The 24,098-nt window shown below is 44.1% G+C and overlaps 1 protein-coding gene across 2 annotated transcripts in view; it reads right to left on the bottom strand.

Moving 5' to 3' along the window:
- Positions 1-24,098, bottom strand: part of Zbtb46 (zinc finger and BTB domain containing 46) — a 73,969-nt gene that overhangs the window by 12,980 nt on the left and 36,891 nt on the right. For both annotated transcript variants that reach the window (XM_021154225.3, XM_085831468.1), the window contains exon 3: positions 13,373-13,657. In XM_021154225.3, the coding sequence (XP_021009884.2) occupies positions 13,373-13,657 (285 nt within the window). The remainder of the gene's footprint in view (positions 1-13,372; positions 13,658-24,098) is intronic.

The raw sequence follows: 24,098 nt of genomic DNA, 5'->3' as shown, positions 1-24,098 counted from the left end.
TTGTGCCTTGGTGTGGTGAGACGTGCCTCCTACATCTGGGGGTCAGAGAGTATAATAATTTTCTTCTTTTAGGGCAGTCACTTCTATGTCCATGACTTGCCACACTTGATTAAAACTCAAATGCAGGCAGGGCCCATGTTTGTGTGCAAGCGCTCTTACCTACTGAGCCATCTCTCTCTGTTTTTTTCTGTGCTCTGTGTGCCTGCTTTCTGTTTCATGACACCTTTACTTCTCTCCTGCTACTTTCTTTAAATTTTGCTTTCTTTCCCCTCTTCCTTCTTTTTTTTTCTTTTTTTTGTTTTTGTTTTTTGTTTTGTTGTTGTTGTTGTTTTTGTTTTTTGAGACAGGGTTTCTCTGTGTAGCCTTGGCTGACCTGGAACTCACTCTGTAGACCAGGCTGGCCTTGAACTCAGAAATCCGCCTGCCTCTGCCTCCCGAGTGCTGGGATTAACGGCGTGTGCCACCACGCCCGGCTTCCCCTCTTCCTTCTTGACATAGAAATTTAAAACCTCTCTTTTTTTTTTCTGTAAAGGGCAATTATTTATTAGACCATTATGGATGTGGTCTACAGGTTGAACAGAATGTAATCCTAGTAATCACTGATGCAGAGGCAGAAGCATTCTGATTTGAGGCCAGCCTAGGTTACAAAAACAAACAAACAAACAAAAAACCTTATCATAAAGTACAAAATACAGCTGTGAACAGTAGTCACTCTAGCACACACCATTAAGCTCAGTGCTTAAGAGGTGGAGGCAAGAAAATCAGAAGTACAAGGCCATCCTCAACTACATAGTGAGTGTGGGGCAAGTCTGAATATAGCAGACTCTGAAGACAAAAACCAGACAAAATGGTCATTCTGCAATACCAGCACTTCTGAGGTGGAGGCAGGAAGATCCTGAGTTTGAAATCAACCTAGGCTATTGTTCCAAAACATTAACTACAGAAAAGGAAGGAAGGGAGGGAGGGAGGGAGGGAGGAAGGGAGGGAGGGAGGGAGGGAGGGAGGAAGGAAGGAAGGAAGGAAGGAAGGAAGGAAGGAAGGAAGGAAGGAAGGAAGGAAAGAGTGTTTAGGTGCTGTTTAGTGTCTTCCCACTGCTGGAGTCTAACCTCAGTGTGCAGGTAAGTAGAAGCACCTGCTCTGCAGTCTTGGCCTCTGATGCTGGTGTATATGGCCCCAGCTGGTCTGTACTGGTAAAACTTTCCTCCTATGAGTTTGGAATACTCTGTACTTGTTGTTATACTGTAGAGTTCCTAATTGTGTTGTTATAGGCCAACATGTCTGTGAATATAGGCACAGAATTTAAGCAAAACATAAAGTTGAATACAACAATAGAGAAAAAGAATAACATCTTGCAACGAGATGGGTTTATTCTGGGAATTCAAGGTTGGTTTAGGACTGAAAACTGTTCAAATCTTGTCCTCACTGAGATTTTTGCTCGCTGCTCTGTCCATTACAAAGAATGGCAAAAGCCCAGTCATAACTACACTCTTCTCCGTGTTTCCCAGTTCTCCCAACTTCTCCCTGCATCTAAAGGTTAAGCTACAAAGCACACATCCATAACTATCCTTTCTATCACCATGCAGTGACTTTAAAAAAATTACTGTGAAGTATCTGCTTTCTTTAGGATAGTGTTTGCTTGTTATATATACATATATGTATATACACACATATATACATGTATGTGTTTATATGTGTATATATATATATGTGTGTGTGTGTGTGTGTGTGTTTCTTTTAACTTTTCTGTGTCTAACACATATAAACTGAAAGGAAAAAACCAACCAACCAACCAAACAAATAGGCAGGCAATACTTTAGTGCCCACTGTTCCTAGGAGTAGACTGAATAAATTTCTCTTTCTTAACAAAACAAAACGTGAGTAGGAATGTGGCTCAGCTGATGGAGCGCTGCCTATCAGGTGCAGAACCTGGGTTTCAGCACTGCATAAACTGCAGGTATGGTGGCTCACACCTGCAGTCCAAAACTGTAGCGATAGAAGCAAAAGGATCAGTTCCTCGGGTCATCTTCAACAACTTAGCAAGTTTAGGGATAGCCTGGGCCACAGGAGACCCTATTTCAAACAAACAAGTTAAATTTTAAAACAGTAAATAGTTGTATTATGTATTTACTTGTTTAATTTGTTTTGGGCTTGTTTGTTTGTTTGTTTGTTTGAGATAGGGTTTCTCATTGTAGCCCTGGCTGTCCTGGAACTCACTCTGTAAACCAGGCTGGCATCTGCTCACTTTCCAAGTGCCAAGATTAAACGCATGTGCCACCACTGCCTGGCAAACAGATTTTTAAAAAGAAATAATACTAATAAATAAATTAATAAAAAATAATACAGCAGCATATACCTGTCACCCCAGCACTTGGGAAGTTGAGGCGAGAGGATCATAAGAACCCAGGAATTCAAGGTTAATCTTGGTGAGGTCTTGTCTGGTGTGTGTGAGAGAGCGAACCTGACAAATTTCTGAGGGGGGGTATTTAATCTTTTTATATTAATATAAGGATTTATTTATTTTCCTTGTCTTGAGGCAAGAGATTTGCTTGCTAGGTAGCCCAGGCTGGCCTCAGATTTGCCATATTCTTCCTACCACAGCATCCTGAGTGCTGGTTTGTACTTATATATTATAAAGTATATGTTTAATACACTTTATACTATTACTAATACAACTAGGCTCAAGACCACCATGATGTTCTATTTATCATCTTTTCTTCTAATGTGATGTGTGCCTGTGCGCATGCACACACACCATACCACACCACCCACCCACATACCACACACACACACACACACACACACACATGCATATACATGTATGTGGAGGCTGGGGGACAGCCTCAGGTGTCATCCTCAGGTAAACCATTCACTTCCTTCAAGACTGGGTCTTTTCTTGGCCTCGAACTTACCAATTAAACTAGACTGAATGGCCAGTGAGCCAGAGGGTCTCCCTCCCCACTGCTGGCATTACAAGCATGCATGTCTGCACTTCCAGCTTTGTAATGTGGATCTGGGATAGAGCTCAGGTTCTTGTGCTTAGCACTACCTCCCTAGACCCTTGTCCTTTACCCTTTTGTGTATGTGTGTGTGTTCAAATGTCATTCTATTTTCTTCTCCATTAAGCCTTTCAGTTGTTTGTGAAAGCCTTAATGTGTTGTTATTATTATTATTAGTCATTATTCTCTGTGGCTATGTAGAGAATTCAAGAGCCAGTCAATAGGCCAGCCTCCACCCTTGTTATCATTTTACTTCTATTTAGGTTTAAACACTACAAATGTTAACTGTTGTGCAGGATCATAGCTTGTACTGCTCAGAGTCACTCTCTCCACATCAGCTGCCACTGCTGCTGCCTCCCCCACTTCCTATCCCCCCCCATTTCCACTTTCTCTCTACATTAGCACCTAGAAGACTTCTCCCTCAGCCTGAGGCCCACTTATCTAACACTGCCTTCTCTTTTCTTTACTTGTGTATTTGACCAAGAAATTATCCTATTCCTGTGGGTCAAGGCTCCAAGGTGACTTTTCCCCAAAGACAGGTTTGCTCGCTGGCTCTGTGGTTCCCAAAGGACACAACCATCCACTTTAGAGTTTCTCTGGCTGCATTTAAAACTCCTTTCCTACAATGCACCTGCAGGCTGTTCCCTGCTGCTGTTATTTGTTTGCTATTCATGAAGCTTCTGAACCCCTTCATGTCCTTTGCCACTGGGGGAATTCAAAGCTGCTATCTTCTCAGTTACTGCTTCTGTCTCTTTTCTATCTTCCCTTTTGAAATGTCAACCATGTAAATGAGCCACTGTCCCTGTGTTCTGTTTCTTTGTTTGACAATCCCTGTTGAGCCCAGACAATTACCACAGCCTACCTCTAGCTGACCAATCTACTTTCTGATGTCTTCTGCTATGTCAACTGTTTTCAAGTTATCTAATGAATTATTTTGTCTCCCTTTTTGGGGGCTGGGGGATCTCTTGTAACCCAGACTTGCCTCATATTCAGCTGGGACTGACCTTGAACTCCTGATCTTCCTGCCTCTACCTCCCAAGTACTGGGAGTTCATAGTTGTGAACACCATGTCTGGCTTACAGCAAATTCTTCACTTTAGATACTGCATTGCCAGCTCTAAATTGTCCACTTAATACTGTTTTAGAGAATCCAATTATCTTGAGATCTTCTATCATTTAGCCTGTCTTCTTTTCTTTGATTTCCTTGCCTGTGTGTCTCTGAGTAATAGTTGTCTTCTGTCCTGATGTAGTCCATCCATGAAGCTACAGGGTCCTGAGTTATGTCAGGAAAGAATAATCCTCTGTTATTTTCTATTCAATGTTGAATATTCAGTGTTAAAGCAGAGGAATCTCAAGCTGGATGATCTTTCCCCAAAGATGGCAAAGGCTGCTGCCCTCTGTTGTAGTTGACTCTCATGGAGACAGACCCTGGAGAATGGCCTGATCTAGTGATGCTCCAGTTCAGCTCCAAGGGCTGAGGTGGGTTAGACCCTAACCTGAGAGCCTAGGGTCCCCTCATCTTCTCATCTGGCCTAGGCTTAGCTTCTTGCTTATTCTGGTTCTGCTATTTGACTGGCATGACCTCCAGATTTTACTTATCTTCTGGAGTGGCACTCTCCTGTGTATAAAGGGCATCCGAGGTACATGTGTGCAGAGTTGGGGTACCCTATCTGTAGTTTCTTGCTTTTGGTAATTTTGGTAACAACTTGAAGATCCACCTCTGTGTCAGTGGCCCAAAATACAGCCTCTCTGTGCTCACTCTAGTAAATGTATCTGTGATACTCCTAGAATGGAGGTGTCCCTCCTCAAGGCCTCCCAACAGGACTGCCTTAGAACTTTGTGCCTGGTAACATCTTGGTTTTTGTACGTCTCTGTAGCTGGATTTTGATGGTTATTTTAGGGGTTCTGGCAGTTTTTCAAATGCTTGTTGCCTGGAAGGTACAAGTTGATTGTGGTTGAAACTGGAAGCTCAAAGAGGTTTTTCAAAAGTTTTAAGCTAAGCATGGTGACATATTTGTATAAGACTCCCTAGACTTGGGAGATAGAAGCAGGAAGATCAGAAGTTTGAAGTTATCTTCAACTACATAGTAACTTTGTGGCTAACCCAGACTGTCTCTAGACAAATAAATTCCTTAGAAAGAGTGTGTTTTTCTTAGTACATGACAAATTGCCAAAATGATTATGGTGGATACTACATTATTCATTTAAGGTAGTCTGACTTACAGAGTCAATGTCCTATTGCAGAATGTTGACAAGTAAATGCATACATACTCAGTTACTTTTCCAGCAGTAGACATCCATCCACAGAGACTACCTCTGTGGTTTTAAGAGTTTGTAAACACAGAGTATCTTGTAGCAGCTAATTGTCTAACACAGATAAAGCCAACTTCCGACCACTGAAACTCTTCAAGAAAGATGAATGTCACATGTTGATGCAGCCTTTAAAGCTGTGGAATCAACCCTCAACAACAATACTTTAGTGAAACATTTCAGTGACACCAGGTCAAAGCGTGTCCAAGATCCTGCTGGAGATTTCACATAGTTGATGGCTTCTGTTTTAAAGAAGATAGCACTAGCAGTACCATGATGCAGACAGCCATGTAGCCCATATGTGTCTGCATCCCTGTCACTTACTATCTACTACAAACCACTTTTCAGGTTCTCTGGAACCTGTCCACATTTTTAAGTCGTTTTAAAAAAAATCAGCTCTTGGCTAAGGGCACACCGGGCACCTCCAGACTGTAGATCTTCAAATATGTCCCAAGAATACTTCTTCCCTAGGGCTGCCCAGGTTATTTCAGAATCTTTCTGGGCCCTCCTGCTATTTGACAAAAGGTGAGTCCTCCCCTGGCTTCCTGTCACCCATCAACTTCACAATTACCTGCTCTTAATGTTTAGCTAGCATCAAATCCAACACATTTGTCAAAAGACCAGCAAAAACAGACACATACATAGAGTGTTAGTTTCTAAAAAAACAAGTACAGTTCCCAGTAACTCAACACTTTGAAGGGAAGCAAGGTGCAAGATGTCATGACTGTACTTAGTCCTCAGATCTTTATAGAACAAAGCAGAATTAGGGGTAAATGGCTCTGCTTCCCATGAACTGTGGACTCTCTGCCTGCTTGTGTCAGCAACCCAATGTGAAACTCCTCACCTGGAAGCTGGGCTACACCTGGAAGCTGGGCTACACCTACCAAAAGGGCACTGACATAACTTTACCTGGAAGCTGGTAGAGAACTGGAGACCAGACAACTGTCAATACATGCTCTGTGTCCCACACATACACCTGCCATCACCTGCTTTGCCACATGAAGCCACACTTCAAGTTCTTCCATTGGGCAAGCTGCAGCAAATGGACACTGTAGTAGAGCCTAGGATACTGGAGTCAGGCAAGACAAATTGAACACACGATTCAGAGTTGACAAAAGGTGCCTGAGGAGATCTCTCCTGCCCCATATCAAGGCAAGTCACAATGAGTCTTTCTGTTCCAATGGAACATCTTCGTTGTAGGCTCCTTGGATGACTTCAGAATAGAGCGGTTTGTACCTAAGGTTGCCTAGCACAGCTACCCCATGCTGGGCAAAGGCATCCAGGCCTATGAGAGAGATACTGGCCAAAGGGGTGCTAGATGCTTGTTCCCAGCATCCTGGCTGGAGAGAACTGGCTGGAGAGTACCAGCTGGAGCCAAGTCCAGCAACAATGGCCCAGCCTATCGTCCAGGTCACAAGAGGTGCCAGCCTAAAATCAGAGACAGATGTGTTACAAACCATCAGATGAGAAAAAGTTGGGTGAGATTTTTATAGACGACACACTTTGTCACCAGTCACTCACCTGGTCACTGTCCAGACTCTACAAAGACAACCAGCCACTGGCCACCTGGAAAGGAAGGCTCTCATTAATTCCCACAAGAACAGACGCGCAGAAGACAAGCCACCAGTAGAGCACTAACACTGGTGCTACCGCCTTAGAAAGGCTACTGAGGAAGGGCACCTAGTTAACGCCTGAGTCCAGTGCTTGAAGCCATGTTCTTCTTGAAAACTTCTGTTCTTTCTGAAGGCAGCAAACAAACAGGCCTCTTCCTGGTTGGTAGTGACCCCTGAAGCTTCAGGAACAGGAGGAGAAAGACTCCACCGTTGGGTCCCAGGCAGGATTGGATATGAGTGCAGAGTCTCACACTAGGCTAACACAGATAAACCTAACAGCGATGGCCATTCTCCTCATTTTTAAAAAATATTTATTTACTTTATGTATATGAGTACACTGTTAGCTGTCTACAGACACAACAGAAGAGGGCATCAGACTCCATTATAGATGGTTGTGAGCCATCATGTGGTTGCTGGAAATTGAACTCAGGACCTCTGGAAGAACAGCCAGTGCTCTTAACTGCTGAGCCATCTCTCCAGCCCCATTCTCCTCATCTTTAATGATAGGTGCTATATGAACCAGATGTCTTTGTTAGAATTAAAAAACAAAACAAGAAATCAAGATCTCTTCACATAGCTCAGAGAAATATTCAAATTAAACCTAAAGCTATTTAGCACTTGTCACTGTGGGATGAAGTCAGCATTAGTGAAAGCCTATGGCTCTGCTCACTTGGAGTGTTGAGCTGAGCATAAAGAGAAGCTGGAGGCAGGAGGGCTCTTTTTTTTAAAAAATTTTATTTATTTACTTATTTATGTATATGACTGCTATCTGCATGTATCCCTGCATGACAAAAAAGGACATCAGATCCTGTTATAGTGGTACTGGGAATTAAACTCAGGAAGGACAACCAGTGCTCTTAACCACTGAGCCATCTCTCTAGCCTTAGCAAGAGGGCTCTTAAGACCCTTATGTGAGGCTGTTCCAAGTCCTCATTCTACACTTTTCTCACTGGACAAGTCCCAGGATACACTATTGGCCTTAGGCTGTCCAGGTGTGCTGGTGGCCCCTTACATCTTACCTGGACTAGGGCAGCAGTGCTGGCTCCCTGAGCTCTGTCTGGAGTTCTGAGTATATAATGTAAAAATGTTACACTCTACTCCAGTGTTCCCCATGGGCATCTCATAAGCACTGTCAATGTCCTCAAAGTGCAGCTGGCTAGTGCATAATGCCAGGGTTGGTGGGAGATGTTTTGGGGAACGTCCCCCCAAACCAGCCAATTCCAATAGCATGGATCCTTGCTTATGATTTGTCTGGGGTGGGTCTCTTTCTAAAAGTAAATGAGTCCAACAGAGGAAGTAGCACAGAAAGCTGTAACTTACAGCATCTACCCTCTGAGAACCAAACTCCTGACGAGAACGCTAAGATGTTCCAGTCTGTTTCCAGCTGAACATATAGCTTGTCAAATGAACTAAAAATTCCAGGTGAATCTAGAATTAGATTACTGTACTGGAATGCTTGTTTCAACACCATAAGGAAATATTCTCTAACAATCTGTAAGCCAAAACAAGCTGCCTTTGTTCTCTGTAGATAGGTTCCTGGGCCTCTGCCCTGTGGGGCCTGTGGCCACAGAAAGAAGTATGTCCACAGTCCAGTAGTATGCCAGCTTCAGTGCCAACTTCAACAGTGGGTAGGTTTTTAAGGTAGATACCTAAGCCCTTAGGACCTGAAAGGAACATAGAAAATTCACACAGGACTTAACTGTGCTATGCAGTTCTCAGGGGACCATCTATCAGTGTGCACTTTGTTTAGCACTTTGGGGTCATCAAAGATAGTGAAGACGGTGGCAGAGTCTGGTGTCATAGACTCCTAAGGCCAGCTAGTCTTATTTGCTCTTGTAAATCATGGACTCAAGCTGTTACAGTATTTCTTCAGGTACAACAGAAGGAAATAAAGGTATCAAGGCCTCAGACAGCTCAATGAGCACCCACAAGTTATAAAATAGTAGCACAGTGGGCTGGAGAGATGGCTCAGCCGTTAAGAACATTGATGCTCTTCCAGAGATCCTGAGTTCAATTCCCAGCAACCACGTAGTGGCCAAAACCATCTGTAATGGGATCTGATGCCCTCTTCTGGTGTGTCTGAAGAGAGTAACAGTGTACTCATATTACATTCATTTAGAAACAAAACTGTAAGAGAGGCTGTAGAGATAGATGGCTCATCAGTCAAGGGTGTATGTTTCTCTTCCAGAAGACCTGAGTTCAGTTCCCAGCACCTATATCAGGTGTAGCTCTAGCTCCAAAGGGATCTAGCACCTTCTTCTGGCCTCTGTAAGCACAAGGCACACATAAAAATTAAGTATATATTTAAAAACCAGCAAGTGCAGGGTTTGATGATACACATTCCTGTATCCTAGAACTTGGGAGGCAGAGATAGAAGGGTCAGCAGTTCAAGGTTAGCCTCAGCTACATATCAAGCTTGAAGCCAGTCTGGGCTACATGAGACCCTGCTCCCCAAAAACAATAAGAGAAAAATCTGCAACATAACTAGACAGGACTGTAATCATAGCATTCAAAAGAATGTGACAGGAGACTTGAGATCTGTCTGAGTTACACAGCCAATTGGTCAATTTATCAAAATTCGGACTTTGTCTCAAAATCAAAAAAATAACTGGAGAGTATCTCAGTGGCAGAGCACTGGTCTACCATGGGCAAGGCCTAGGGTCAATCCAAAATAACAAATAACAATAAAACAAAATAACAATACAAATAAAATACAAAATAACAATAATAAAATCTTTAAATACTATTGAATTCCATACAAAATTGCCATGACCAGACCAGATCTATATCAATGTGTGAGCAGACAGTCAGGTCATAGCTAGGCACCTATGCTTCATGTCCTGTACCACAAAGCTGCTACCAAACCACATCAAGGAGCTAAATTGTCACCTTTCTCCAACAACCTTCCACATTCACCAGGACTTGTGTCCTTCGGGTCCTACAGTGGAAGTCTCAGCCCCGCCTGGACAAAGCTTGCCGCCAGCAACTCATGTGGTAGTTCCGAATCCCAATAGAAAACCAAGTCCAGACAGACACAGCACAGTCAGACTCCTGACTCCCTGGTCACAAGGGTAATCTTCTTTCCCAGGTGCCTCCCTGGAACTCATTAGAGCTGAAGCACGAGCCCCCTGAGCTCCCCCAATGAAGGGAATCGAAACATATCCAACCGAACACTAGGTATTTCTTTTCAAACATATTTGACATTCCTGGTTATACATCCCTATAAAGGAGGCTTCAGATCCTTCAAGACATCTGCAGCTCAAAGGATGCATTCATTTCTAGAACTGGAAGGTGAACTGGGTGCTTAGTCAGAGTACACAAGCAGGTTTATGGAATAGGGCTCCCCTTCTACCCAAGTTAGTCACTCACCTCTCCCAAACTCATAACAACCCAGCCCAGCACACTGTCCAGCCAGCCAACCACGTAAGTCCTGAAAGTTTGCAAAGCGATGGAGAAAAGAGCCGGATTCTTTTCTCTTGGTGTCCAAAGCAACAGATGACTTCGTAGACAGACACATGGACCTCAATCATATTCTACTGATAGTCCTTGCTTCTGTTCTACCCAGGTGCGTGGAGCTAGGCGAGCAGGCAGGCAGGCAGGCGGGCCACACCTGTGCACTTGGCTGATAGAACGGGACATGGGGCACTGCCTTGTACACCACTGCATGGTGGTTTCTTGCTACAGTGAGACAAACCACACATTTTGGGAAACAAGAATTTATTTCTGGATATTTCCGTGTTTCGTTCTAATGTAGCACAGAAGGAGGCAGACTTCACTTAGGGTTAGAAGATAATGTTTAAAATAACCTACTTGCTCTTTAGCATCTACCAGCCCAGCAGGTATGTTTCCTGTACCACACATTGTCAAGGCTCAAACCCCAAATCCTGCCACTTTAAGAAAGAACAGGATCTCAGTATATAGCCTAGGTTAACTCAAACTCACTACCCTTCTGCCTCAACCTCCTCGATGCTGGGAATGCAGGTGATTACCTCTATACCCAGAAAGATTCTGTCAACTTCTGCCCTATACATAGAAAATAAAAGGACAAATGTATATGAAGACATATTTAGGATATTAAAAACAAGGAATTTAAAACATCATTGAAATAACAAAACATCAAACCCAAAAACTGATTCCACCTGTTAAGGACAGATCAGGAAAAGCCTTGGCAATCTGCAGAAGTACCGGGGTACATATGCTAAGCCTCAAAGAAGCTCACAAGGTTACCTTGCTGCCCTGTACCACCTCTAAGCCTTATGAAATACAAACTGAGAAGTACCTCATTCCAGAAGAGAGATTTAAGAAAGAAAATACACATTTATAGCCCCATCCCAGCCATCTACTACCCTGGCTTGGCTATAGCACTTTTTTTTTTTTTTTTTTGGTCTTTTCGAGACAGGGTTTCTCTGTGTAGCCCTGGCTGTCCTGGAACTCACTTTGTAGACCCGGCTGGACTCGAACTCAGAAATCCGCCTGCCTCTGCCTCCCAAGTGCTGGGATTAAAGGCGTGCGCCATCACCGCCCCCGGCTGGCTATAGCACTTCTTAAAGCAAGGAGGGCCTAGACCAGGGTCACTCAGACAGCAGGACAGGAAGGGTTTTCTGACGTCAGACCTAGAGACAGCAAAGATCCTGAAATAGAAAGTGAAGTCGGCTCTTAGGGCTGGCCACGCCCTCTGACTCTGTTTACTGCAGGTCCCCAGCAAAAACAGGCTAAAATTTCTTTTGAACAGAGCTCATGCCAAAGTGAAGCTACCAGATACAGAAATGATAGAAAACCTGCATTCCAAAATTATTCTCAAGGACAAACAGTATCTGGGGAACCAAGGAACAAAAGTGGAGTTTTTACCACAGGCTCTCCTGAGCGGGGAGTTTACGGTACACTGGACATACATGTCTCATGAGTATGTAGGAAGAGTGAGAATAATCTCGCCTCACCTCTACTGTTCCACTTTACCCACAAAAGTTGCTGAATTTCAGAAATCCTCCGTTCATGTGAATTCCAGGTGCTCCAAATCCCCTGTAACCACCCCCATGAACTGTACCAATACTCTGGGACCTTGAGGAATCCAACAATCTCTACCCATAAATACAGTTTGTTCTTGAGACATTCACCCACATTGGGTTGTCCAAGCCATGTTCAACACTCTCAGATGCTGTTTGTTCAATACATCATAACAGCTATGAATTGGCCCCGCCCCTGCTTCTCAGACATGGAAAGCAAGGCCTGAAAGTGTTTTCTGAAAGTATGCCTAATCCCAGCTGGCCTTCATGGCCACTTGATAGGGAACTTGGAAATAAAGAGAGCAGACATCATTTTCCACCTTTGGTCTTTATTTGCCATAAGTAATCTGCATAATTCCTCAAACCGATACAAAACCCCAATCATATGTTAGTGCACATGGAAACAAAACTGTAAACATGCTCCAAAGAACCAGCATCAAAGGTGACTGGAAACTGTCCTGTAATTCAGCGGCCCGGAGGATGACCAGTCACCATTATATATGTACTTAGGCTTCCTGGAATAGCATACCCCTCATGTTCCCCAGTGTGAGGTGTATCTCTTCCTCCCCCACAGAGAGAAAAGTATCAAGTCATTTTCTCACTCATGCTGAGTACCAAACAAACAGGAAGTTCTGGGGCTAGATTGGTACCCAGGATAGTCATACTACTCTCCCAGCATCACATAGTTGGCTGCTATAGTCAGCATGTACTGTGACAAGGGAAGCAGCCTGTCTTGTGGCTATGAGCTCTGCAGATGCTAATGCCCCCTGTCTCACAGGAAAAGGCAGCTGGGGGGAGCCAGCTGCTTAATAGCAGCTGCTCTTCAGCTGCAGCATAGCCAGTCTGTGGTCTGTATTTCAGCTAGACACACTAAGGTCTTAAATGTAGCATCCAACTCCTTTTTTAAAACGCACATGTCACCGGCACTTTCTAGCAAGAACAAAGCAAGCTCCACACCCCTGGGTCAGTGGCTCTCTGCATGTCTCCCACACACAAATCCCAGCACAAAGGCTGGGCACAGGGACCAGTAGAGGGAGCCAGTGCTTGTCCCTTGGACACCTTGCACCAGACCTGCCACTGGCTCAAAAGGAACTTGTGGTTTTAAGTTTACTAATTGTGTGAATTTGTAAGCTTGGTGGATTTTAGGTTTAGATGCTTCAAATTTGAGCACAAACCATTCCAACAAATGCTCACTGATCCCTCTCGCTGCCCAATAACCACATACTAACACCCTTCTTGTTCTGTTAAGCAAGTATGCTGGTCCCAGAAGACTCAAAGCCAATCTACTTCCTGAAAGACCTTGAGTTGGAAGGTGGCTGCAACCCGCAGCAATCTGCCTGACAGACAGGTTAGCTACAAGCCTCATCCTCAGTGACACCAGGGTCTGAAGGGCTGAACTGAGGTGCTTAAATCAAAGGAAGACACAGTGACACACCAGAACTTGCACTTACGAGACAGTGAGTGGGCACCTTTGGGCAGGTACTCGAACAGAAGTGAGCCATCATCACCGAGCACGTCAGCCTTGAGTGACAGCAGACTGTTCTTACTCATGAGTGCAGCACGAAGATTGGCCACCGCAGTAGCCTGGTGTAGTGCTTCCTCCTTCTCTGGGGTGAGGGGTGGGCCCAAGTAGCTGGTTTCTCCTCCTAGTAGGCCCTCATCGATGTGAGCATAGAGCTCTGCTCTCTCGCCTCGGCTGTCCAAGCTGCTGGCCTCAGTGACCGTCAGGTCCACATCTAGGGACAGGGAGGTACACATAGGTCATTTGGGGAATGAAGACAGGAGAATAAGGGCAATAAAGCGTCAATCCAATCCAACCCTATGCACTGTGCACTTGCCCAGAGCAACATGAAGCCTTGTATACTGTGCTACTGATCCCACCTGCCCAGATCTATAACATGCCACACAGCACAGAAAAATGTACAGTCCAGTGGGAGCTTCACTCATAACAAAGGTAGAAGGTCTATGACTCCCAATGGGGGCGGGGGGCAAAGGCCCAGCTCTGGGGCTACAGGATCTCTTCTTCTCAAATAGGGGGCATTCAACATGTACCAATAACCATTAGAGCTAAAACTATAAAACTCTTAGAAGAAAAAAAAAACTCAGGTTTGATGATGGGTTGTCAGACATCAGAAGCACTAGCAATAAAACATAAAAATTGGGCTTTATCACAATTATAAACCTTGTGCCAGGTATGATGGCATATGCCCGTAGTTCCAACACTTAGGAGGACGAGGCAGGAGGACCAGAGAGTTCAAGGTCATTCTTAACTACATGGTGAGTTTGAGACTAGCCTAGGATATATGAGGCTCTATCTCAAAAATAAAACAAAATACAAGATAAATAAATAGAAGCCGATATGCTTCGATGACAACCCACAGACTGGAAAGAAGATGTACAGCTCACATAGTTACCTGTACATATGTGAGACAGGATGTCTCCAGTGTGCTATGTTAGCCTCTAACTTTGCAGCCAAGGATGACCTTGAACTCCTGATTCTCCTCCCTTCACCTAAGTCCCGGCACTGCAGGCATTTGCCGCCACACCTAGTTTACATGATGCTGGAAACTGAATCTAATTCCTATGAATACTAGAAAAGCACTCCACCATTGAACCACATTCCATCCCAAAGTTATACAGCTGATAAGACATAGATCAAGACTTTAAAATATCTTATAATTCAATAATAAAGGTAAATAAAAACAACTAGCAGATCTGACTAGACAGTTATCTAAAGACACAAAGGGCCAATAATCTCACAAAATGACATTCAAACATCTTTGCCATCAGAGAAATGCAAATCAAAAATGTAGAAAGGGTTTGGGGCAATGGCCCAATGGGTTAAGAACACCTCCCATTAAAGCATGCAGCTCTGAATTTGAATCCCTAGCCCTTACATAAAAAGTCAGGCATGACTGTGGCAAGTGCTTGCCTAGCATACTCAAGGCCCTGAGTTCAATCCCCAGCACTGTAAGAAAAATGATTTCACACTTGTGAGAACAGCATCTACCAAACCAACAGAAAACAGCAAGTATTACTGAGGAGACAGAGAACCTGGAGTCTTGGCATAACTGAGAACATGAATCATGCTGTGAAAGGTTGGCAGTTTCTCAAAAGTGAACTGGCCTAAGGCACTCTGGCTAGAACAGCTGTAGTGACCAACAAGGGAATCTGTTTTCCTTTATGTGAGAAAGTAAAGAGAGGGGAAATGTCACATGTGACCTGAGCCCATCCTGTTACCGAAGCCCACCGTCCTGCTGAAGGCTCCTGTCCTAATGAGAAGACAGCCCTGAGGCCTCAGTGAGAAGTCCCCTGGAAGACAAGTGCTAATGACCCCCAGACCCTTTCCCCAGATGCACAGAATAGAAAGAAAACACTAGAAATAAAGAAAATATTAATGCTTCTGTGTGCTCAAGGCCTCCTAGACCACGGCTGACATCCAAAAAGAAATGCTTAATAGCAGTATCAGAAAGGAAACTCCACAATAGAAAAGCCATTCATCAGGGGGAGGGGGAGGGGAGGGGGAATTTTCGGAGGGGAAATGAGGAAAGGAGATAAAATTTGAAATGTAAATAAAGAAAATATCTAATAAAAAAAGAAAAAGAAAAGCCATTCATCACTAGGGAAGAGTCTGGAGTTCCCTAAGACACAGTTTTAAAGAGCTAAAAATTATTCAAATACCTGTGGGACGCTAGCATGTACTTTGGATGATCTAGGATTTAAGAAAAACAATAAGACATATATATATATATATATATATATATATATATATATATAAAATGTTGTTTATTTTGTATGTGTTCTCTGCCTGCATGTATGTATATATGCATACTACATTTATGCTTGATGCCCACAGAGGTCAGGAGAGGGCATCAGTTCCCCTGGAACTGGAGTTATATATAGATGACTGTGAACATCCATTGGGTGTTAAGAATCAAACCCAAGTCCTCTATAAGAGCAACAAGTGCTCTTAGCTGCTAAATCATCCTTCCAGACCAACAGTATTTAGCAACTTAACACTTAGGGGTTAATAAGAATTTGAAGTGTGCCGGGCGGTGGTGGCGCACACCTTTAATCCCAGCACTTGGGAGGCAGAGGCAGGTGAATTTCTGAGTTCGAGGACAGCCTGGTCTACAGAGTGAGTCCCAGGACAGCCAGGGCTACACAGAGAAACCCTGTCTCGATAAAACAAAAAAAAACCAAACAAACAAAAAAAGAATTTGAAGTGTATTTCTCTATAGCATCTAACTTGCTAACCCATGGATCTAGAAACAAGTGGGTACTTGGATAGCATCTCTGTCATTGGCTTCCAGACTTATGTCATTTAGCCAACTGTGACAAGAACTGTCCCTACTTTCTCCAAAACATAACTCCAAGGTAAATAGATTACTTCCTATAGAGGCTACTGTGAACTTACTAAGAGTCAACATACCCATAAGCATCCTTATCAAGCTATATATGGGGGCTGACTGAAGCTCACATGTAACATGACTGACTGAGCCCTTCACCATTGCTGTCTCAGGTGCTTGAGGCAAATAGATTTGGCGACACTTTAAAATATGTTGAAAAATAAGGTGGGATTTCACATAAGTAGACACTTTTAGACTTATTTATTTTACGCACATGAGTGGTTTGCTTGCATGTTATGTATGTGCCTTGTGCTTGCAAAGGTGAGGAAGGGGGCATTGAGTTCCCTAGAACTTGAGTTACAGATGATTGTGAACCACCATGTGGATGCTGGGAACTTGAACCTGGATCCTCTGTGCCTTTAACCATTGAGCTGTCTCTTCTAATCCTCAAGTGGAAGGCATTTAATAAAATAGAACAAAATGTTAATTGGGAGATTCAGCAACAGATAAACCCACTATTTCATTTTCTCAGCTTTAAAAAAAATTATTATATGAAACTGGGTTTTACTATACAAGGCAGACCACCCACAAATTCAAAACAATCCCCCTGCCTCAGCCTCTGGAATGCTTGGGATTACAGATGTGTGCCACCATATTAGCTTCAAATTTTCCTTAATTGTGAATAATTCTCTAATAGAATATTAGAGTTACAAACAATAGTGTTCTAATTGTAAACTTTAAAGCTCCAGTTTATAATATGTGTATTATACCTCAAAAGGTAATAGTAGTTTTCAAAGAGCTCGCCTGCCTCATAATACACGTGTCCACGGAAAAGCTGACAATAGCCTGAAATGATGTCAGTCTGATCCCCAGAGCCTGTGACTATGTCACCTTCTGAGGAAGTCAGCAGGATGGAAAGGAAGGCACACCATCCCAGGCCTTAACTGGAGTCACAAGATTCTTAGTAGCAGAAGGAAGAAGCAAGAGAGTTAAAGAATGAGAATGGAGGGAGGGTAGGAATGGAGTGGGCCATTACCAAGGGCTGCAGAAATCTGTCTACTGTCTGCTGACCATGCAAGACTCCTGGAGCTGCAGGTAACTCAAATGTGTTGCTTTAAGCCACAAAACATAGTGGCACATTATACAAAGGCTGGGGTCCTGAAGTGCCAGTTGTGGCAATCCAAACAGTCTAGTAATGTGTTCATATCTCAGTGCCCTGCATTCATGGGGAAGGAGTCAACTCACCAGGAGCGTGAAGCTCTGACTGGAGAACAGCTGCCCACAGCTCGTGTGGAAACTCAGACCTGGCAAAGTGCCCCCGGCAGGACAAAGGCCAAGCCATGTGAATCAGCTCCGGGATAGGCGAGCCCCAGGTTGCAGGCTGAAGGCGCTGGCCATCTCAGTGAACTGCAGGGTTAGCAGCTTCCTGTGTTTCTGCTGAATATTTGTTGTAGAAGGTTGTCCTTATGACCCAATAGCTATGACTATCTTAGGCACAGCTGTGAATACTTGAAAGTGAACCTCAAGACTGGGCTTGCTGATGTTTCCTCATAGAAGAAAGCACCGTTCTATCAGATAAATGTGATTCCTTATGTGGTCTTGTGGCCTCAAAAAAAAAAAAAAAAAGATAAAGCACATGGAGTGTCAATGGTTAACTGAATGAGGGACTCCATCCACGTGGTCATCATCCAGCTGCAATAGGACTTTTTGGTGATGTAGCTCTTTTGGGGTCACCCCTGCCCAGGCTATGTAAGTAAGTAAGCCCGATGAAGTCATTGGTTCACCAAATTTGGCTTTGATAGAATCACCTTGGGTTGCTCTTGCTGCCCTATTTGCAGCAAGTACATATGTGTTCACAAATACCCATGGTAAGACACTGGGTGCAACATCTGACACCTCAGTTTTTCTTTTCTCTAAGATTTATTTATTTTTGCCAGGCAGTGTGGCGCATGCCTTTGATCCCAGCACTCAGGAGGCAGATCTCTGAGACTGAGGCAGGCCTGGTTGACAGAGTAAATTCCAGAATAGTCGGAGCTACACAGAGAAACCCTGTCTTCAAAAACAAATGAAAACAAATAAAAAAGATTTCTTTTTATCTAAGATACATGGGTGTCTTGCCATATGATGTGTATGCAGTACATGTGGGGGCTAGAAGGCATTATATGCTGTGGGACTGGAGGTGCAGGGCGTTGTGAATGAGGTAGATGGTAGGAACTGAACCTGAGTCTTCCACAAGAGCAAAAAGTGCCTTTAGACAGTGAGCCATTCCAGCATGTGCTAACCTCAGTTTTTTAAATGACTTTCATTATGTTTGCTATTTTCTTTTATCTTGTGGTAGTAAGGATCAATTCTGGGACCTCTGCCACTGAACCTTAAAAGTCCTTGAAGAAAGCCGTTACACGAAAGCTTTCAAATTAGCACATGAAATTATACCAGACATAGTGGATTTAAGCCTACAATCCCAACACCCAAGAGGCTGAGGAAGGAGGGTCAATTCATGAACCTGTATCAAGAGTCTAGGAAGCCGGGCGTGGTGGCGCACGCCTTTAATCCCAGCACTTGGGAGGCAGAGGCAGGCGGATTTCTGAGTTCGAGGCCAGCCTGGTCTACAAAGTGAGTTCCAGGACAGCCAGGGCTACACAGAGAAACCCTGTCTCGAAAACAAAAAAAAAAAAGAGTCTAGGAGCTGGAGAGGAGAGGGCTCAGAGTTAAGAGTACTGGCTGCTTGCCAGGCGTGGTGGTGCATGCCTTTAATCCCAGCACTCGGGAGGCAGAGGCAGGCGGATTTCTGAGTTCGAGGCCAGCCTGGTCTACAAAGTGAGTTCCAGGACAGCCAGGGCTACACAGAGAAACCCTGTCTCGAAAAACCAAAAAAAAAAAAAAAAAAAAAAAGAGTACTGGCTGCTCTTTCAGAGGACCAAGAATCAGACAAAATACCCATACTCGTAAAACACAATAATCAGGTTTTGTTTTGTTTTGAGACAGGGTTTCTCTTTGTAGCCCTGGCTGTCCTGGACTCACTCTGTAGACCAAGGTGGCCTTGGACTCAAGAGATCAACCAACCTCTGCCTCCCGAGTGCTAGTTTTAAAGGTGTGTGTGCACCACCACACATAACAACAATAATAAAAAAAATAATAATTTTTAAAGTAGTATAAATAAATTCATTAGATATAAGTTTACCAACTGATTTCTCACTCATGTATCCATGTTTTAATCTGAATTATTACAGATTGTGGAGCCTTGGAAAAAAAGCAAACCTGTCAGCCTGAACATGTCAACATAAGTAAGTTCCTTGATTTTGAGGTGTGCTGTTATGGAATGAAGCATCACTGGCTACACTAGGCCAGCTCACTGGGCACCAGCATCAGCATGGCACTTTTGTGGCACAGCCTATGCCTTCTAAAAAAAAGAGAATAAAACTCCAAGCTCATATGAAAACAGGACCAGCCGGGTGGGTGGGTCTTACAGGAGCCGCTAGAGGAGAACCTATGTCCCAGGATGTGACCAAAAGGCAGTGTCTCTCTGTAGGAACCTTGCCAATGATGCTTCTTCACCTAGAGTATAGCATGGTGATCAAACTACAGACCTACATTACAGTAGAAAGCACCACTATAAGCCTGTGCCTTTAATGTCAGCTCTTGAGCTGTGGAGGCAGGAGAGTCATAAGTTCAATGCCAGCCTGGGCTACAGAGTGAGATATCTAGTGAAACAAAGCAAAACAAACGAATACCACCACAGACAAGTGCGGCTCAGCTCAAGGTGACTATCCCACCAACTTGGCATCATACCAGAACATGTCTTCTCTGCAATAAACCAGAAAATCCCTGCAGGGTCTGGGATGCCAGTTCTTCAACAAGTGGCTGCTGGGTTCCCAAAAGCATATCGATCCACACAGCTGTCCTGTTTTTTCATTTCTCAGCCAAGGTGACACATTCCACCAGTCCAGGAGGCACTATTTGAGCTTTTCGGGTAGGGTCCATACACGACCAGCTCTGCCAGATACCCCTGGGTTACTGGACACTTGCCTCAACAGTCTCCTCATCTCAAAGAACATTTAGGCCGGTCTGTGAGTTCACCCTCTGTAAACTCAATTTTTTTTTAGAAAACAGCATGACTAAACAAACACTCCCATTAGAGCTCTGCCTGAAGAGGGAGGGGCAATGAGACCCAGGAGGCTCTGGCTAAGGACTGCTTAGAGATGCAAAGGGGAAGGTTGTGGGGTGGAGTCCACCTGCCCCCCTTCATGAAGTTGCTTTGTATAGACTGGGTATATCAGAATCTAAGTAGATCCTGGAGCTCAGCCTGTCATAAGCACTCATGAATGCCAGGACACCCCTTCCCATAAAACTCCATGTTTCTGACCTATGCTTTCACTTGCCTCTTGTTCTTGCCTCCTTACTGTTCTGTGGCAAGAGCATTGGCAGGACTGGCAGGAGGGTATGACCAACTTTTCCACCTCAGTGCCAGGTCCTCCTTTCAACAAAGCCACCCCCAAAAGAGCAAGATTTTGCCTGTCTGGTCACCAACTGCCACCTAAACACTATAACAAGGTCCAGTCAGAACTGACTTCAGAAGGTTCTGTCAGTCATATTTCAGAGGAAAACCACACAGACAAGATGATGAGCAGAGAAAGCGGAGAAAGGTGAAGCCCAGATCAGTGCTATGGAATGTGGGATGTGGGCGGGTTGACCCAGGTGGCGTCACCTTCTCCTCAAAGCCACACCAGGCTCAGAGTATTTTCTTTACAAAGATCAATTCTGAAGGAAAACAGAAGAGAAGTGGACCTGGGGATGAGAGAGGAGTGAAGGGAAAGAAAACTGCAGTTGGGATGTAATGTATGAAAGAAGAACAAATTAAAAAAAAACAAAGATGATCAAATTTGTTATGCTGTCTAAACAACAGCATGAAAAAGTGACTTTATCAACAGCATAGTAAATGTTCAAGCCTAGTCAGCACCAGGGCAGCCTGGCATACTCCTAACAACCACGAAATCTGTACATGTGCAACAGAGATAGGCTCACAGGGTTTTTATCCTGTAAGTCTTCCTATCTGCATTGTGTGGACCAGGATGGCTATGATAGTCTAGGAGGCGTTGAACCCTTCCTTTAGCTCCCATTCACTGCTAGGATGAGATAGGAAGAGAAATGTAGGCTGCATCTGACCCGGAGAGGAATAGAAAGAGGCTCATCCTGAAAGCACGTGCCATCCATCCCCCAGGCAAGGAGGTTCCACTGAGTGTGGTCACACTGCATCCCCAAATCCCTCATCTTCAGCTAGAGCTACACTGGGATCTTGATCAATCCCAACATGTGGAGGTTCAATCTTCCCAAAGGCCAGTACATTAATTCAACAAAACGTTTAACTTTAAAACAGCTTCGCATTCCGATGCTTGCGATATATTTTAGGAAGGAGCGTAGCTGGAGGCCCTGGAATGTTTCTTCACCATGCCTGAGCTAGTTACTATTGCACCTCGTAGACGAGTCACTAGCTACCATGAGAACCGTCACTGACCTCTCTTGCAGATGGATCAGGGGAGGTTCCACCCTAGGAGGCTCCAGAGAAGAACGATGAGTATGTAGCCAGAAGGCTTGCCTGTGTCCATCACATGGCTACGTACTACTTACGATATGCTTATTTAAGGCAGTTTCCACCAGCTAACACATGAACAAAATCAGTTCTAACACTGATTTTTCAGACCTGCGCATTTTAATGCAGTTTTGTTTTGAAAATCACTTGTAAAAGTTAAGTGATCCAGGAACCAGGATGAGGACACACAGAGAGGACGTGGCAAGTGGTCAGGACCTACCTCACGGTTTCACAGCTGAGCAACTGCTCTCAGAGTCCTAAATGGCACCTGTCATGTGTCTGTCTGTCTGATGTGTATCCTCAGAACAGAGCCTTTTCTCCTACTATAAATATCCATCTCTAAGTCTTTAATGAAAACAAACTGACCTCCATCAAGTGTCATGATGTATGTTTCCTAATCTTAATCTGAGAGCCAGGGTGGCAGAGGCTCGACGGATGACACATTACCGTGACATGCAGGAAGCATCCCACGCTGCAGCCTACATCTCACATCCTTATCTCTGCCTTCAGAATCCCCAAGCAAAGGCAGTTCACAGTTGCCTTGGCAACCCAAGGATTTAAGACTAAGGAAAGTATACAGCCAAAATCACTTGTTGGATTCTGAAAACACCTTCTGCTCACTGGCTGCATTTGAAACCTCCAGCCCACAGGCTCTGGAATTGTTCCACTTCCTAATTTACCACTGACTCCCATGGCATACGTGCCCCCGGCATTGTCACTTGCAGGATAACCCATTGGGCACACACATGTATTCTGAGACAAGTGGAGGATGTCTCCCAAGATCCCTGAGCCTCTAAATGACCCCAAAAGTCTCAGCATTCACCAAGTTTGGGTCAAAACTGATTAAGGATTATAAGCAAATCCAGTAGGCAGACATCACTATCCATGTCTACTGCCCTAAGCACCTCTCCAAAGGACAACCTGCAGGAAATAACTGACATTCTTCTGATTCAGCTCAGTCCATCCCTAGGGAGCATGGGGGCTACTTGGAGACATGTGTACATGTCAGGAGATATCTGTGGCTGTCACAACTGTGACAAATGTCACTGATACCTTGTCAGTACAGCCCAGGGACTCTGCTCAGTATCTTCCCAACCTCAAGATACCCAGCAAAGAAAACGACTCAGCCCAAGGTGGAGCAATGCTGAGCAAAACCAACTTTTACAAACATTTCAGAGTCTGGCTCTAGCTCTGTACTTTGTAGCTCAGTATTGGAAGTACAAGAACTTTAAAAAATAAAATTGAAGTACATATAGAGAGATGGTTCAGCAGTTAAGGGACCTTATTCTTACAGAGGACTCAGGTTCAGTTCCCAGTCCTGACACGGTGGCTCACAACCACCTTCTCCAATATCAGGTAATCCAGCACCCTCTTCTGACCTCTGACCTTAGTGAGCCCTAAGCATGCATATGATGCACATACACACATGCAGGTAAAACATTCATACATACAGAATAAAAATTAAAAGTCTTCCAAAATAGTTTGTATGGCATGTACTTGTGTATGTGTGAACATATGCACAGGCATGTGCCCATGCAGAGATCACAGAACACCTTTGAGAAGCTGGTTCTCCCTCTCCTTCCATCTTCATGGAGGTCTCAAGGATCACACTCAGTTTGTCCAGCTTGTAAGATAAGAGACTTTGTACTCTTGGCCTCCTTAATCAGCCCTGGGAATTTGAATGAGTAAGAGCAACAGAATGTCAAAGCAGAGAGGCCTTCCAGCACAGGCTACACAGTACTGGCTGATGGATACAGAGTTTTCATTCTCAGTACCCACACCGTGGTTCACACCCATTGATTCCCATGGTTCACAACTCCAATTCCAGCGTATATGATGCCCTTTGTTGACCTCCACCAACACCAAGCACACACATGGTGCACACACATTCAGTGCTGGCAAAATATTTATACAAAGCTGGGCAATAGTGGCGCAAGCCTTTTTTAATCCCAGCACTTGGGAGGAGGAAGCAGGCAGATCTCTGTGAGTCTGGCACCAGCCTGGTTTACAGAGTGAGTTCCAGGACAGTCAGGGGTGTTACACAGAGAAACCCTGTCTCAAGAAGCAAAAAATAAAAACAAACAAATGAAATAAAAACATACAAAATAAATAAATCTAAAATTTTTTTTAAGTTCTAGAGAAGGATAGAAGAGTACAACATGAATATACTTAATGCCAGTGAAGTGCTCAGTTTAAAATATTTACAAGGAGGAGGGAGCTGGAGAGATGGTTAAAGTATAC

Source organism: Mus caroli, unplaced genomic scaffold, assembly GCF_978045245.1.
Source record: "Mus caroli unplaced genomic scaffold, Mus_caroli_1 scaffold_2, whole genome shotgun sequence".
In the NCBI taxonomy this organism is placed as follows: Eukaryota; Metazoa; Chordata; class Mammalia; order Rodentia; family Muridae; genus Mus; species Mus caroli.
Note: the sequence above shows the minus strand (reverse complement) of the source record. Positions and strands in the feature narration are given on the sequence as shown.